General features: G+C 39.0%; 1 protein-coding gene across 1 annotated transcript in view; it reads left to right on the forward strand.

The window, feature by feature from the left end:
• The window catches only part of LOC128642701 (uncharacterized), a 70,305-nt gene extending 53,617 nt beyond the window's left edge, over nucleotides 1-16,688 (forward strand). The window contains exons 9-10 of the mRNA XM_053695479.1: nucleotides 3,007-3,203; nucleotides 16,366-16,688. Coding sequence (XP_053551454.1) covers nucleotides 3,007-3,203; nucleotides 16,366-16,688 — 520 coding nt within the window. The remainder of the gene's footprint in view (nucleotides 1-3,006; nucleotides 3,204-16,365) is intronic.
• The last annotated feature ends 354 nt before the right edge of the window (nucleotides 16,689-17,042 follow it).

Here is a 17,042-nt window from a genome sequence, read left to right on the forward strand (position 1 = left end):
CCCTAAGGTTGTGTCTGATCGCAACATCAATCAGGAGATTGTGGTTCCTTCCTTGTGTCCTAATCCTTCTTCTTCGAAGGAACGGTTACTTCATAATCTGGATGTGGTTCAGGCTTTGAAATTCTATCTTCAGGCCATGAAATATTTTAGACAGACTTCTGCATTGTTTGTTGTCTATTCCGGGAAGCCCAGAGGGCAGAAGGCTTTTTCCACTTTCCTATCTTTTTGGTTGTTGAGCATTATTCGGTTAGCATATGAAACAGTGGGACATAAGCCTCCTCAGAGGATTATGGCTCATTCAACTAGAGCTGTGGCTTCATCTTGGGCCTTCAAGAATGAGGCCTCTATGGAGCAGATTTGTAGGGTGGCTACCTGGTCCTCCTTACATACTTTTTCAAAGTTTTACAAACTTGAAGTGTTTGCTTCTCTCCGCCTCTCTTTTACCCTCCCATTTTCATTCAGTGTCCTCTAGAGCTTGGGTATATGTTTCCCACAAGTAAGGAATGAAGCCATGGACTCTTCTCATATTAAGATGGAAAACATAAATTATGCTTACACGATCATTTCCTTTCTATCTGTATGAGGAGAATCCACGGCCCTCGCCCGTTTTCTCCGTTAGGCGGACCAAAATTTTTTGTTCTTCTCGCACCATTTATACCCTGATATTTCTCCTACTGTTCCTTGTTCCCTCAGCAGAATGACTGGGATATGAGGGAAGTGGGGGAGGTATTTAAGCCTTTGGCTGGGGTGTCTTTGCCTCCTCCTGGTGACCAGGTTCTGTATTCCCACAAGTAAGGAATGAAGCCGTGGACTCTCCTCATACAGATGGAAAGGAAATTATCAGGTAAGCATAATTTATGTTTTTTTCTAACACCTGAGATCTGCTATCTTTGAGCGCTTATAACTTTTTTGTGCAATATATTTTTGTAATAATTTTTATTATATAGTGTTAATATGAGTGTAACTGTACTTTGTAATGTATTTTTGTTGTGTTTTGTGACACTTTTTTGTTTCCCAAAACAGTTAACCACAGCTCTGTGGATGCGCTATCCCGACGTGCGTTAACGTGGATTGCGCTCAAGTGATTGCGTTTACTTTAAACTTGTAATACTTCGCAAACACCCGCAATAAAGCCCTTATCGCTAGCGTGTAACTGTTAGCTTCCATTCGTAATCTGGCCCTATATATTTTGCTTCCGTTTGCTGTAAAATACATCTGAAATTTGTACGTGGTTCACTTTCTCCCAGGGAAGCTTGGGTTAATACTTTTAGCTAATTTATCTGTGAGCCGGTAAACTCCCCTCACCTTACCTGTACTAATTTTTGCATCAACAGCCATGATAGGAAAACCATTCTTTGCAATAGCAGTGAGCATACTAGGTAGTTTAGATGTGAAAATGATTGTATTTATATAAATATATACATACATTTAGCTATTAGATGGTGATTAGAAAGAAATATGTTTGCTTAAAAACTTATTTAAAGGGACACTGAACCCCAAAAAAATATGTTGTGATTCAGATAGAGCTTGCAATTTTAAGCAACTTTCTAATTTACTCCTGTTATCAATATTTCTTCATTCTCTTGCTATCTTTATATAAAAAAGAAGGCATCAAAGCTTTTTTTCTTGGTTCAGACTCTGGACAGCAGTTTTTGATTGGTGGATGAATTTATCCAATAATCAGCAAGGACAACCAAGGTTGTTCACCAAAAATGGGCCGGCATCTAAACTTACATTCTTGCATTTCAAATAAAGATACCAAGAGAATAAAGAACATTTGATAATAGGAGTAAATTAGAAAGTTGCTTAAAATGTTATGCTCTATATGAATCACAAAAGAAAAAAATTGGGTTCAGTGTCCCTTTAACAAAGTATTAGTAAAGGGATAGGAAACCCAAAAATGTATTTCATTATTCAGACAGAGCGGCAAATGTAAACAACTTTCCAATTTACTCCTATTATCTAATTTGTTTTGTTCTTTTGGTATCCTTTGTTGAGAATCATACCTAGGTAGATTCAGGAGCTGGGAGCTAGCAGCTGGTTGGTGGCTGCACATATACCACCTATTATTGGCTTACCAATGTGTTCAGCTAGTTCCCAGTAGTGCATTGCTGCTTCTACACAGCGAATAAAGCAAAGTTGAAAACAGCATTTAAAAGTTGTTTAATTGTATGTTCTAGCTGAAAAAGAATGTGTTTGAGTGACTAATATGAAGCAAGTAACCCCAGTCTCTGCAAAAAGAGTTCATGCTATGGAGGCTTCATAACTTGTCCGCCTGCTCTGAGGCTGCGGACAGAAATCAACCCGATCGAATACGATCGAGCTGTTTGACACCCCCTGCTAGCAGCCGATTGGCTACAAATCTGCAGGGGGCGGCATTGAAGAGGAAGTTCACAAGAACTGCTGGTGCAATGATAAATGCTGACAGCGTATGCTGTCAGCATTTATCGCATTTATCGATGTGCGGCAGACATGATACGCTAAATCTGCAGGGGGCGGCATTGCACAAGCAGTTCACAAGAACTGCTGGTGCAATGATAAATGCCGACAGCGTATGCTGTCAGCATTTATCGCATTTATCGTTGTGCAGCAGACATGATACGCTAAATCTGCAGGGGGCGGCATTGCACAAGCAGTTCACAAGAACTGCTGGTACAATGATAAATGCCGACAGCGTATGCTGTCGGCATTTATCAATGTGCGGCAGACATGATACGCTACATTGTATCATGTCATCTCGCACATTAATAAATATACCCCTATATCTGCGTATTAGTTTGTGATTGATCAGCAAGGCTTCTTTTGTTCTGGGGACAGGGATATCATTGAAAAGAAAAAGCATAACCGCTTGTTTGACAAAATAAAGCTGCATTATTCATTGCAAAATTCTACTCAGATATGAAGGTGCATTATCAGATTATAATTTGTGTTATTGCCTTTTTAAACAAATAGAATAGAACATAGGGACACGCTCACATTATACATTGTTTGTCTCTATGTTACCAGGCAGCATATACACAGAGATCTCAGCTCCAGCAAAGAGAAGGTTAACTCCAGACATGAAGCTGCCCAACCTAGCGGAAAAATGACAGCAAGACTGATCAGCACCCAATCAGATTCCAGCAGAGTGATAGAGCTTCAGTGTCCGCAGATAGGATTCCAGGGACTGTACCTCGCTAAAAGAAACCAAAATCCTGATTCTGGTGAGTAAGAACCCAAAGTTTTGTTGTGTTATTCCAAAATGTCCAACTTTTTCACATGAGGCTCCAAATCGGATAATTTTTTTATTATAGCTGCATGTGCCATAAGGCTATATAACACAACAGGTGCAGCAGGCCTCGGGTGTATAGGTGTATAACACATAGGGGGAGGTGCCCTCTGATCACACTGGCTTTATGCACTCATATTAACTGTACATGGCTTTAGGCACTCATATAACTGTACAAGTCTTGTTGTCTCATCACCCCTAACATGAATCATGCAGCATACTATGGTCTATAACATTATTATTAGAATATATCACATGTGCCAAAAGTCTATATAACACAACAGGTGCAGCAGGCCTCAGGTGTATAGTTTTATAACACACAGTTAGAGGTGCTATCTGATCACACTGGCTTTAGGCACTCATATTAACTGTACATGGCTTTAGGCACTCATATAACTGTACAAGTCTTGTTGTCTCATCACCCCTAACATGAATCATGCAGCATACTATGGTCTATAACATTATTATTAGAATATATCACATGTGCCAAAAGTCTATATAACACAACAGGTGCAGCAGGCCTCAGGTGTATAGTTTTATAACACACAGTTAGAGGTGCTATCTGATCACACTGGCTTTAGGCACTCATATTAACTGTACATGGCTTTAGGCACTCATATAACTGTACAAGTCTTGTTGTCTCATCACCCCTAACATGAATCATGCAGCATACTATGGTCTATAACATTATTATTAGAATATATCACATGTGCCAAAAGTCTATATAACACAACAGGTGCAGCAGGCCTCAGGTGTATAGTTTTATAACACACAGTTAGAGGTGTTATCTGATCACACTGGCTTTAGGCACTCATATTAACTGTAAAGGTCTTGTTATCTCATCACCCCTAACATGAATCATGTAGCATACTATGGTCTATAACATTATTATTAGAATATATCACATGTATTATAAGGCTATATAACACAACAGACACAGAAGACTTAAGAGATATAGGTGTATAACACACAGGGTGTAACATCCTGCACCTTTAAGGACCTCTGATCATCCCTCTATATAAACCTGGTCTTCCCAGAATACCTTGCTTGGTATTCTGGCTTCGCCCATACTTATCAGCCTCTCTATGTTCCTTGCTCACTATTTCCTAGTGACCTTTTTGTTCAGATGGTGCAGGTAAGACGAAAGCGGTCACAGAGGAAATCACTCCACAAATCCTGGAGGGGAGAATGAAGGCACAAAAAGGTCACTAGGAAATAGTGAGCAAGGAACATAGAGAGGCTGATAAGTATGGGCGAAGCCAGAATACCAAGCAAGGTATTCTGGGAAGACCAGGTTTATATAGAGGGATGATCAGAGGTCCTTAAAGGTGCAGGATGTTACACAGGGAGAGGTGCTATCTGATCACACTGGCTTTAAGCACTCATGTGAACTGTACAAGTCTTGTTGTCTCATCACTCACCCCAACATGAATCATGTAGCATACTATGGTCTATAACATTATTATTAGAATATATTACATGTACCATAAGGCTATATAACACAACAGACACAGAAGACCTCAGAGATATATACATAGGTGTATAACACACAGGAAGAGGTGCTATCTGATCACTCTGGCTTTAGGCACTCATGTGAACTGTACAAGTCTTGTTGTCTCATCACTCACCCCAACATGAATCATGTAGCATACTATGGTCTATAACATTATTATTATTAGAATATATCACATGCACCATAAAGCTATATAACACAACAGGTGCAGCAGGCCTCAGGGTATAGGTGTATAACACACAGGGAGAGGTGCTATCTGATCACACTGGGTTTAGGCACTCATATTAACTGTACATGACTTTAGGCACTCATATTAACTGTACAGGTCTTGTTGTCTCATCACCCCAACATGAAGCACGTAGCGTATTATGGTCTATAACATTATTATTAGAATATATCACATGTGCCATAAGGCTTTATAACACAACAGGTGCAGCAGGCCTCAGGGTATAGGTGTATAATACACAGGGAGAGGTGCTATCTGATCACTCTGGCTTTAGGCACTCATATGAACTGTACAGGTCTTGTTGTCTCATCACTCACCCCAACATGAATCATGTAGCATACTATGGTCTATAACATTATTATTATTAGAATATATCACATGCACCATAAAGCTATATAACACAACAGGTGCAGCAGGCCTCAGGGTATAGGTGTATAATATACAGGGAGAGGTGCTATCTGATCACACTGGCTTTAGGCACTCATATTAACTGTACAGGTCTTGTTGTCTCATCAGCCCTAACATGAATAATGTAGCATACTATGGTCTATAACATTATTATTAGAATATATTACATGTACCATAAGGCTATATAACACAACAGACACAGAAGACCTCAGAGATATATACATAGGTGTATAACACACAGGAAGAGGTGCTATCTGATCACTCTGGCTTTAGGCACTCATATTAACTGTACAGGTCTTGTTGTCTCATCACCCCAACATAAAGCATGTAGCGTATTATGGTTTATAACATTATTATTAGAATATATCACATGTGCCATGAGGCTATATAACACAACAGATGCAGCAGGCCTCTGAGCCTGTGCAAATGCCCACAGTATATATTATCTGAGTTAGTGATTGGCTGATGGCTGTCACATGACACAGTTATATTCACATTTTACTACTAAGCATGTGCAAGGGTATACAGTGTATACGTATATGAGTCTGTAACTGGCTAATGATTGTCACATGATACAGTTCCCTAGGACAAATAGAAGAGGCATGTCTGAATCTCTCTAACAATTCTCATGATATTATCTAGGCTTTTTACACTTATTTATCTCACCAGCTGTATGCTGGTTATGTTTGTTCAAAATTCACCATACATTTATTTAACTGACAGAAAAGTTATATATATTAAACTAGTGGCAAAAGCAAGTTAAATTGTAGTAAAACATTTCTGTTTAATCTGTATTTTCTGCAAACTGAGACTTTATAACTGTGCTAAGCGCTGGCCTGTTAACTTCAATCTTCGCTGTGAGATTCTGTATCTTAGAGAACTATTGGCTAGATTACGAGTTTTGCATTAAGAGGGGTGCGGTGCTAACTTGCACGTTATTGTCACCGCTCACTTACCTACACCGCTGGTATTACAGGTTTTTATCAACCCGGCGTTAACAGGCAAGAAGTGAGCGTAGAGCAAACTTGTGCTCCATACCGCACTCCAATACCAGCGCTGCTTAAGTCAGCGGTGAGCTGGTTGTACGTGCTCGTACACGATTTTCCCATAGACATCAATAGGGAGAGCCAGCTGTGAAAAAGTCTAACACCTGCAAAAAAGCAGCGTAAAGCTCCATAACGCAGACCCATTGATTCCTATGGGGAAACTAAATTTATATTTACACCTAACACCCTAACATGAACCCCGAGTCTAAACACCCCTAATATTACACTTATTAACCCCTAATCTGCCGCCCCGACATCACCGACACCTACATTATACTTATTAACCCCTAATCTGCCGCCCCAACATCGCCGACACTATAATGAACATTTAACCCCTAAACTGCCACACTCCGCATCACAAACACTAGTTAAATATTATTAACCCCTAATCTGCCACCCCTAACATCGCTGCCACCTACCTACATTTATTAACCCCTAATCTGCCGCCGCCAACGTCTCCGCCACTATACTAAATTTATTAAACCCTAAGTCTAACCCTAACCCTAACACCCCCTAACTTAAATACAATTAGAATAAATATAAATAATACCTTCTATTAATAGTTAAATAATTCCTATTTAAAACTAAATACTTACCTATAAAATAAACCCTAAGCTAGCTACAATATAACTAATAGATACATTGTAGCTAGCTTAGGTTTTATTTTTATTTCACAGGCAAGTTTGTATTTATTTTAACTTTGTAGAATAGTTACTAAATAGTTATTAACTATGTAATAACTATTTAATAACTACCTAGCTAAAATAAATACAAATTTACCTGTAAAATAAAACCTAACCTGCCTTACAATAAAACCTAACCTAACCCTACAATTAAATAAATTCCCTAAATTAAATACAATTAACTAAATTCAATACAATTACCTAAATTACAAAAAAACAACAACACTAAATTACAGAAAATAAAAAACAAATTACAAGATATTTTAACTAATTACACCTAATCTAATAACCCTATCAAAATAAAAAGCCCACCCAAAATAAAAAAAACCTAGCCTAAACTAAACTACCAATAGCCCTTAAAAGGGCCAGCTCTTTTACCTGTAAAAAAAAATACAAACAACCCCCCAACAGTAAAACCCACCACCCACACAACCAACCCCCCAAAGCCTAACTAAAAAAAACTAATCTCCCCATTGCCCTGAAAATGGCATTTGGATGGGCATTGCCCTTAAAAGGGCATTTAGCTCTTTTGCAGCCCAAAACCCTAAGCTAAAAATAAAACCCACCCAATACACCCTTAAAAAATCCTAACACTAACCTCCGAAGATCCACAGTTTTGAAGAGCCGACATCCATCGTCAACGAAGCCGGGAGAAGTCTTCATCCAAGCAGCAAGAAGTCCTCAACGAAGCCGGCAGAAGTGGTCCTCCAGACGGGCAGAAGTCTTCACCCAGACGACATCTTCTATCTTCATCCATCCGGCACGGAGCGGGTCCATCTTCAAGACATCCGGCGTAGAGCATCCTCTTCTAACGACGTCTTCTTTGGAATGAATGTTCCTTTAACTGACGTCATCAAAGATGGCGTCCATTAGATTCCGATTGGCTGATAGAATTCTATCAGCCAATCGGAATTAAGGTTGAAAAAATCCTATTGGTTGATGCAATCAGCCAATAGGATTGAGCTTCAATCCTATTGGCTGATCCAATCAGTCAATAGGATTGAGGTCGCATTCTATTGGCTGTTCCAATCAGCCAATAGAATGCAACCTCAATCCTATTGGCTTCGTTGAGGACTTCTTGCCGCTTGGATGAAGACTTCTCCCGGCTTTGTTGACAATGGATGTCAGCTCTTCAAAACTGTAAGTGGATCTTCTGTGGTTAGTTTTAGGATTTTTTAAGGGTGTATTGGGTGGATTTTATTTTAGCTTAGGGTTTTGGGCTGCAAAAGAGCTAAATGCCCTTTTAAGGGCAATGCCCATCCAAATGCCCTTTTCAGGGCAATGGGGAGATTAGGTTTTTTTAGTTAGGTTTTTTTTTGGGGGGTTGGTTGTGTGGGTGGTGGGTTTTACTGTTGGGGGTTGTTTGTATTTTTTTTACAGGTAAAAGAGCTGATTTCTTTGGGGGCAATGCCCCACAAAAGGCCCTTTTAAGGGCTATTGGTAGTTTAGTTTAGGCTAGGGTTTTTTTTTATTTTGGGTGTGTTTTTTTTATTTTGATAGGGCTATTAGATTAGGTATAATTAGTTTAAATATCTTAAAAATACAAAAACACATAGCGCCCACCGATTCAAAGTAGCTTTATGAACAATTTATTTGATCACCTAAAATAAAAATTTCACACTTACAAGATGGCAGTGTAAAACAAGCCCTTCATATATATGACAGCCGTAGTCCGTTAGTCCTTTAGGTTTGTCTTAGCCTGCATGTCTTGGATCCCTTCACTGTATGTTTCACTGCTGTAGCTGTTTGCTTTCTTTCAGCAGCACTTTCTGTTGTTTACCGCTGGCGGTTTCATAAAACCGGGGTTCCGACTTCAGCTGGCTTTGGTCACTTCGGCAGATTCACTGGCTGTCCCTTAGTTACTTAGTTAACTAAGGGACAGCCAGTGAATCTGCCGAAGTGACCAAAGCCAGCTGAAGTCGGAACCCCGGTTTTATGAAACCGCCAGCGGTAAACAACAGAAAGTGCTGCTGAAAGAAAACAAACAGCTACAGCGGTGAAACATACAGTGAAGGGATCCAAGACATGCAGGCTAAGACAAACCTAAAGGACTAACGGACTACGGCTGTCATATATAAGAAGGGCTTGTTTTACACTGCCATCTTGTAAGTGTGAAATTTTTATTTTAGGTGATCAAATAAATTGTTCATAAAGCTACTTTGAATCGGTGGGCGCTGTGTGTTTTTGTATTTTTCAGTTACCTTCTCTTTGCCGGGACTAGGAGATCCGGACCACACACTGAGCAGCCTGAACCAAAACAAAGCTAAAGACAGAGGAAAGACTTCTTGTGAACTTTTATTATCAAGTACCAGTTTTTTGCAACATTCATTCAGTGGAAATTATACTTCTTTGTATATGGTAATATATTTCATGACACTTTTTATGGGATTTTAAATAGTAATTTAAATTATTTCTAGTGAATGTTTTAGGAGTATTTATTGTAGTGTTATTTTAAGTGTTATGAACAAGAAGAGTCTTACTTTGAGGGAGCTACTAGAATATTGTGCACAAACATATATTTTCTGTGTTGAAGGGAGCGCTGAGATTTATTTTTGTTTGTATAGTTTAAATATCTTGTAATTTGTTTTTTATTTTCTGTAATTTAGTGTTTGTTTTTTTGTTGTAATTTAGCTAATTGTATTGAATTTAGTTAATTGTATTTAATTTAGGTAATTGTAGGGTAGGGTTAGGTGTTAGTGTAAGACAGGTTAGGTTTTATTTTACAGGTACATTTGTAATTATTTTAGCTAGGTAGTTATTAAATAGTTAATAACTATTTAGTAACTATTCTACCTAGTTAAAATAAATACAAACTTGCCTGTAAAATAAAAATAAACCCTTAGCTAGATACAATGAAACTATTAGTTATATTGTAGCTAGCTTAGGGTTTATTTTACAGGTAAGTATTTAGTTTTAAATAGGAATTATTTAGTTATTAATAGTAGGTTTTATTTTGATTTATTTTAATTATATTTAAGCTAGTGGGTGTTAGGGTTACGTTAGGGTTAGGGTTAGGGGTTAATAACTGTAGTATAGTGGCTGCGACGTTGGGGCGGAAGATTAGGGGTTAATAAATGTAGATAGGTGGCGGCGATGTTAGGGGCGGCAGATTAGGGGTTAATAATATTTAACTAGTGATTGTGATGTAGGAGTGCGACGGTTTAGGGGTTAATATGTTTATTATAGTGGCAGCGATGTCGGGGACGGCAGATTAGGGGTTAATAATTTTATTTTAGCGTTTGCGATGTGGGAGGGCCTCGGTTTAGGGGTTAATAGGTAGTTTATGGGTGTTAGTATACTTTTTAACACTTTAGTTATGAGTTTCATGTTACAGCTTTGTAGCGTAAGACTACTGACTTTAGAATGCGTTACGGATCTTGGCGGTATAGGGTGTACCGCTCACTTTTTGGCCTCCCAGGAAAAGCTTGTAATATTGGCGCTATGAAAATCCCATTGAATAAAGACTTTACGCAATTTGCGTAAGTTGATTTGCGTCATGGCCAAAAAAGTGTGCGGTACAGCTGTACCTGCAAGACTCGTAATAGCAGCGGGCGTGAAAAAGCAGCGTTATGACCTGATAACGCTGCTTTTTCACCTTAACGCAAAACTTGTAATCTAGCCGATTATTATTTTATATGGAAGGCATCTCTCATCTCTCTGGGACCTCTCCACGTTCCGCCCTTTTTCTTAGAGAATTCAGTAAATCCAGCCCCATAAAGGCCTAACAGAAAACGTTCTATTTATTCCATTATGTATTCCATTATGTTGCAGTTCTGCATGTGAGAGGTAATGTAGAATGTAACATAGAGACCTTGTGGTTTTAGTGTTAGCCAACATCTGCTGTTGGGTGTATGCTCTAAACGTCACATATCAGAGACAATTAAAGGGACAGTAAAGTCAAAATTAACCTTTCATGATTCAGATAGAGGACAATTTTAAACAACTTTCCACTTCCATTATCTAAATATATACAATCATTTTATATGCATAGTTTCTGAGATACCAGCTCCTACAGAGCATGTGCAAGATTCACAAAATGTACGTATATGCATTTTGTGATTGGCTGATAGCTGTCACATGATGCATTAGTTTTGGGGCTGGATTGTCCTTTTGGATGGGGACAGACTGATATACTACAGGATAGTTTTCTTCTGTAAAAAATTCAGACTGGGCAGTAATAAGCTGCACCCGGGGGGGGGGGGGGATACCATCCCATAGGGTGGGTTATTAAGCACCATCTGTCCCCAGTTCAGCGCTTCTCTTATGTATTTTGTTTTTTTATTGATGTTAAAGCCACATAAAGCTAGGTAGTTTTAAACAATTCATTTATATAATTAGGAATTAATAGTATATGTTTTCAGTATTACATATATTAAATTATCATGTTTATAAGAACATTGTTGTAAGATATTAGTTTTAACATCTTTTCTAATTATTGATATGATTTTATTGAATATTTGTGGTTTACATTTTTTAAATGTATTTACCATTTCAATTTTGAAAAACTAGTCATAAAGGGCATTTTAACCCTTTACAGCTAGGAAAGTGAGATGTAAAGTTAAGCCCCTAAACTGCCACATAAGACAAGCCGAAAGCTGTTAAAAAAAAAGTATTTCATAGCCATAGTTTTATGAGCACAAAAATAAAGTCTGACAGCTTTGTGAACTGCTGGATTTTGTTATTTTATTTTCTTCAGTTGGATTAAACACTATTGACCGATGAAAAAAAATAAAAGATAATAATGTGAACCGGTTCTAATTGTGTGTCATACAAAACATGGGGGCCAATTTATCACGGCCGAATTGGGCCGTATACCCCTGTTTTCGCTTGAGCCTTCAGGCTCGCCGGAAACAGGAGTTAAGAAGCAGCTCCTTAATTAGTCTGCCGCCTCTGAGGCTGCGGGCCTCAATCCACCCAATCTCATACGATCGAGCTGATTGACACCGAATCTGCAGGGGCGGCATTGCACAAGCAGTTCACAGAACTGCTTGTGCAATGATAAATGCCAACAGAGTATGCTGTCGGTATTCAGCGATGTCGGACAGAGATGATCGCTACAACGGATCATGTCCGTCCGACAGTTAGTAAATCGGCCCCATGTTCTTAATATTTTTGAAACAAACATTATATACCTCTTGCCTAAAGCGACTATTGCTTTACAGCATTTAGTAAAAAACCTAGGTTATAGAATTTGCTTTTTGACTCCTCGAGGGAGCGTGGGACAAATGCAGTAAGTGATTGATGTAGCGTTAAATAAAGGTCAAAAGAGAATTCATGTCTATTTGGTTTCTGACACACGCTCAGCGGATATAAAACAAATGCCCGCACTGTGCCCTTAAGGCAAGCCTTAGTCTGGGCAAGGACTCCTACTCTATAGAAGTTTGTGCAAGACATTATGCCTATGAACTAGCTGGTGACATTAGGAAGCTGTTAGGGGCTAATGTTCTATGTACAGGTACAACTAATGCATGTATATTTGCTGATTGGTAAATAGCATCTTCACGCTTACAGATAAGCTCCTGTACCGTGGCGCAGCGCTGATAAATATTGCTTTCTGCTACTTAGTGTTAGAAACCTAACTGCGACCTAATGGCTTTTAGGGAAACGTTTATATTGGCTGAGTGATGTGTGTTCCCCTTGTAAATACATTTAACTCATTTGTTAGCTGAATGCAAAGGCTGGTTATTTGTACTCAGATTAAAATGGACTCAAGTGTAAATATAATATGTACTGGAATATGTGTTTAATGTACTTGTTGCATTTCTTAAAACACTCAGCTGTTTAATATTTCAGTAATTATAACAGTTTCCTGTGCCTCAGAATATAATTAGATGGTGCTACTAGAAGGCATTAGTTCCCTTTTGTGGTGAAGCATCTTATCTAGTTAACTGACAGGTGAGCTCCGTCAAACAGAAGACATATTCTCAGGTCAAACACCTTTTTATCTTCTGATGAAATCACAAAAGTGCACGCTAGTTGTATTCCTAGTTTTGTAACTAAAAGCTTTATGATGTATTAGTTTATTTTAAGACCACATTGGTATAAACAAAAATAAATAACGCACAAATGTAATGTTCGCTCATTGTGAAGCAGCGCACAAAATAGATGCTTTATAAACACGTAAAACTCATTTTGTCATTGGTTTAGAATTACAGAGGTTCTTAAGATTGTCAAGGGGTCTCAGTATAAAGCTGAGATTATGTTTCACCTAAATGCCTCAGCGTTTCGCCAGTGAGCGTTCCTGCTATTTCCGACCTTTAGTTGCATTAATTGCCCAATACATGAGATCTCATTTATCAAAAAAGAACCTGTAGCTAAGTAGGTAAAACAATTATAGCCGCAATAACCGGACTTGCGATAAATGTGTGTACGTGTAGAATATTCTCATGTCAGTCTCATTATAGATTACTCGTCTAGCTGAACGAGAGGCGTCTCACAAAGCTCTCAGACAGTGCAAGAGGCTAAACATGGGTACCTGGGGGCGTGTTTGGGACGTTTCCTGTAAAGCGCAGCTATATACAATACAATAGCTATATATACGCGGAATTCATGACTCTGTTACCCCTGGGAAGTGCCCCCTCTTGTGGCCGCTATTGTTTTGTAATTTGTCTGCTCTGTAACAGTTTTAAGGATTTTGTGTGACACAAGTGTCCTTCACAGTGGAACTAATTTTATGCAGTAAATAATGTAATGGATACAAGATAGACACAGCAGATTATAATAAAAATGCTCCCCACATTAAGTCCTTGGCTAACTCCTGCCCAGGGCCAGACTGAGAAATCAGACTGGGCCTGGAAATGTTGGCAGACTGGCCCCAGCACCCCCCTGCCCTGCTTTCAGGCCCCCCCCCCTACCTTGCCTAGGGTCAATTTTATGCCACCACAGGCCTTCCCCCACCCTCATCAGGAGTGGAGCAGGCTTGGAGAAATGTGCTATGCATGCGCACAAGGCTTGCTCCGTGACCTCCCTAACCAATGATGTGGCCCTACGGTGACGGCGGCCAACCAATCCGGCACTAGTCCTGCCACCTCCACCTTAAAAATATCTCTAAAATTTTACACTTAAGTCCAATGATGGAAAGTGCTGCGAGACCGTGATATTAGCTCTTTTAGGAAAAAAATCAAAGCCCTATTCTAAAAAGAAAATTCCTAAACTAAAAAAAAAAACCTAAAATCCAAACTTTTGGGTGGTCCTCTTCTTTCTTCATGCCAGCGGTTCTCTGGGGTGGTCCACTTCATGACATTGGTTACAGTTAGGTCACACAGGCAGTATTTGAAGTGTTCTGACACAGAAACTGTGTTTGGTTTCAGTGTGCGCACTGTCTGTTCTGTGTAGGAACACTTCAAATACAGACCCCTGCAGAAAGTGCTGAAAAGTGGCAATGTCAGCAATGTTACATTATATCCTATGGGAGACATATCGCCACTCGCCGGCCCTTCGCGGGTCTGCCCCTTTTATTAGAATATATCGATAGGCCAACGGACTGTGAGGCCGACGAGGCAAGGAAGGCAGTTTCTCATCAGTCTGTCGTTGCTTTAAATATCCGGGCCTTAGACACAACTAAGATTCTCATCCACTCCGCCTTGACTACTGCAATTCTGTCTTCTCTGGTTTCGTAAGATACCACCTGTCACCACTGCAATCCATCATGAATGCCTCTACTAGGTTCATCTTCCTTAAGCATCGCTCCACATCTGCTGCACCTCTTTGCCAACACCTCCCCTGGCTTCCCTTAGCCTCAAGAATAAAATTCAGTATTTGACCCTAACATACAAAGCCCTCATCAACATTGCACCCTCCTATATTTCTGCCCTTGTCTGTAAATACTCCCCGTCCCGCCCCCTCCGCTCTGCCCAAAACCTTCTTCTCTCCTCATCTCTCATCACTTCCTCACACTCTCGTCTACAAGACTTTTCTAGATCTGCACCTATCATATGGAACTCCTTGTCTCACTCAGTCAGATTTTCCTCTAGTCTCAATCAGGGCCGGATTGGCCTACCAGGATACCAGGAGATTTCCCGGTGGGCTGCAGCAGCTAGGGCTGGAAATCTACAATTTTAAAGGGGTGATTAATGGATGCAATTGGGTTGTAGGGTGCCTATATAACATCAATCTGGCATTTTTATTTAATGCAATGTAATATAATTTAACTTCTAGTGTTCCTTAAAAACATATCTGTTCAATGATGTAAACAACTTACATATCCCTAAGCCTCCCCATTTACTGCCTTTTAGAATGTAAGCTCACAAGTATACCTCTCCTGTTGATAACTTTATGTAAAGATGGTTAACAGCAGGACACTCTACCCTTATGATTGATCTAAATGTCTAATGATTACCATACTACATAACTGTATACTTATGTTTTATTAAAATGTCTAATGATTATTATACTACATAACTGTTTACTTATTATTACAGCTGCGTAATATGTTGGCGCTTTATAAGTAAACGATAATAACTGATCTCACTACTTGTTGCTGGGACGAGGTGGTTATATATCTTTATGAATGCGACCAGTTGTGATGTTGTGCAAGTTTTTCAGGGAGGTATTAGTTTCATTGATGGGTTTTATTGAAACAAAGTCATTAAAATGATTTTGGGAAGTAAGGCACAAAGTCACCTACACACAAGGGTTACGTACAGGCTTCTGAGGGAGTAGAATAGTCCCTGGTGTTTTATAGAACCCATACAAAGCCGTGCACGTGTTGCACCCTAGTATGTATATATCCAGCATTAGCTTTGCATATTGGGTGCCTGGGGTACGGATATGGTACTGCTACTTTATTAGGGACAAGACAGCAGGAATCAGGTGATCTCAGAGTCCCCTAGAACTCTCCCCATTACTGTACTTCAGCAGAGACTAAATAGGAATCAGATTTAACCAATGCTACATCCTTGTAAAGTCATCACAGAGGCAGCATACAGTTGCCTAGCAACCACTGAGAACCACGGTATCAGGAGGCAGATGATGGACAGTTCCCTCTCTGATGCTGACTGCAATAAGGGTCATTACAGCTAATATGTTTAAACCTTTTTATTTAAGTGTAACCCAAAGAAAAAAACTTTTATTTCCAAACCATTTCAAAGCTACTAAATCTGAGAGCAGACAAATATAAACAAATAAAAAGTAAAGTCACTTTAGTAAATATCTGTAAAGATCAGCTAGAACCCTTTATCCCTTTAATTGCTGCATAAGTATATTTACCTTATTCACTGTAGCCGATTGTAGTTCAAATGTAAATATGCTAACAAATCACTGTGTAACCAATTACTATGTAACCAATCACTGTGTAACCAATTACTATGTAACCAATCACTGTTTAACCAACTACTATGTAACCAATTACTATGTAACCAATCACTGTGTAACCAATTACTATGTAACCAATCACTGTGTAACCAACTACTATGTAACCAATTACTATGCAACCAATAACTGTGTAACCAACTACTATGTAACCAACTACCGTGTAACCAATTACTGTGTAACCAATTACTATGTAACCAATTACTGTGTAACTAATCACTGTGTAACCAATTAGTATGTAACTAATCACTGTGTAACCACTGTGTAACCAAATAACCGTGTAACCAATTACTATGTAACCAATTACTGTGTAACTAATCACTGTGTAACTAATGACTGTGTAACCAATTACTATGTAACCAATTACTATGTAGCGCTTTACTGTGTAACCAATTACTATGTAACCACTTACTGTGTAACCAATTACTATGCAACCAATCACTGTGTAACCAACTACTATGTAACCAATCACTGTGTAACCAACTACTATGTAACCAATTACTATCTAACCAATCACTGTGTAACCAATTACTATGCAACCAATCACTGTGTAACCAACTACTATGTAACCAAATACTATGTAACTAAT

Source organism: Bombina bombina, chromosome 12, assembly GCF_027579735.1.
Source record: "Bombina bombina isolate aBomBom1 chromosome 12, aBomBom1.pri, whole genome shotgun sequence".
Taxonomy (NCBI): domain Eukaryota; kingdom Metazoa; phylum Chordata; class Amphibia; order Anura; family Bombinatoridae; genus Bombina; species Bombina bombina.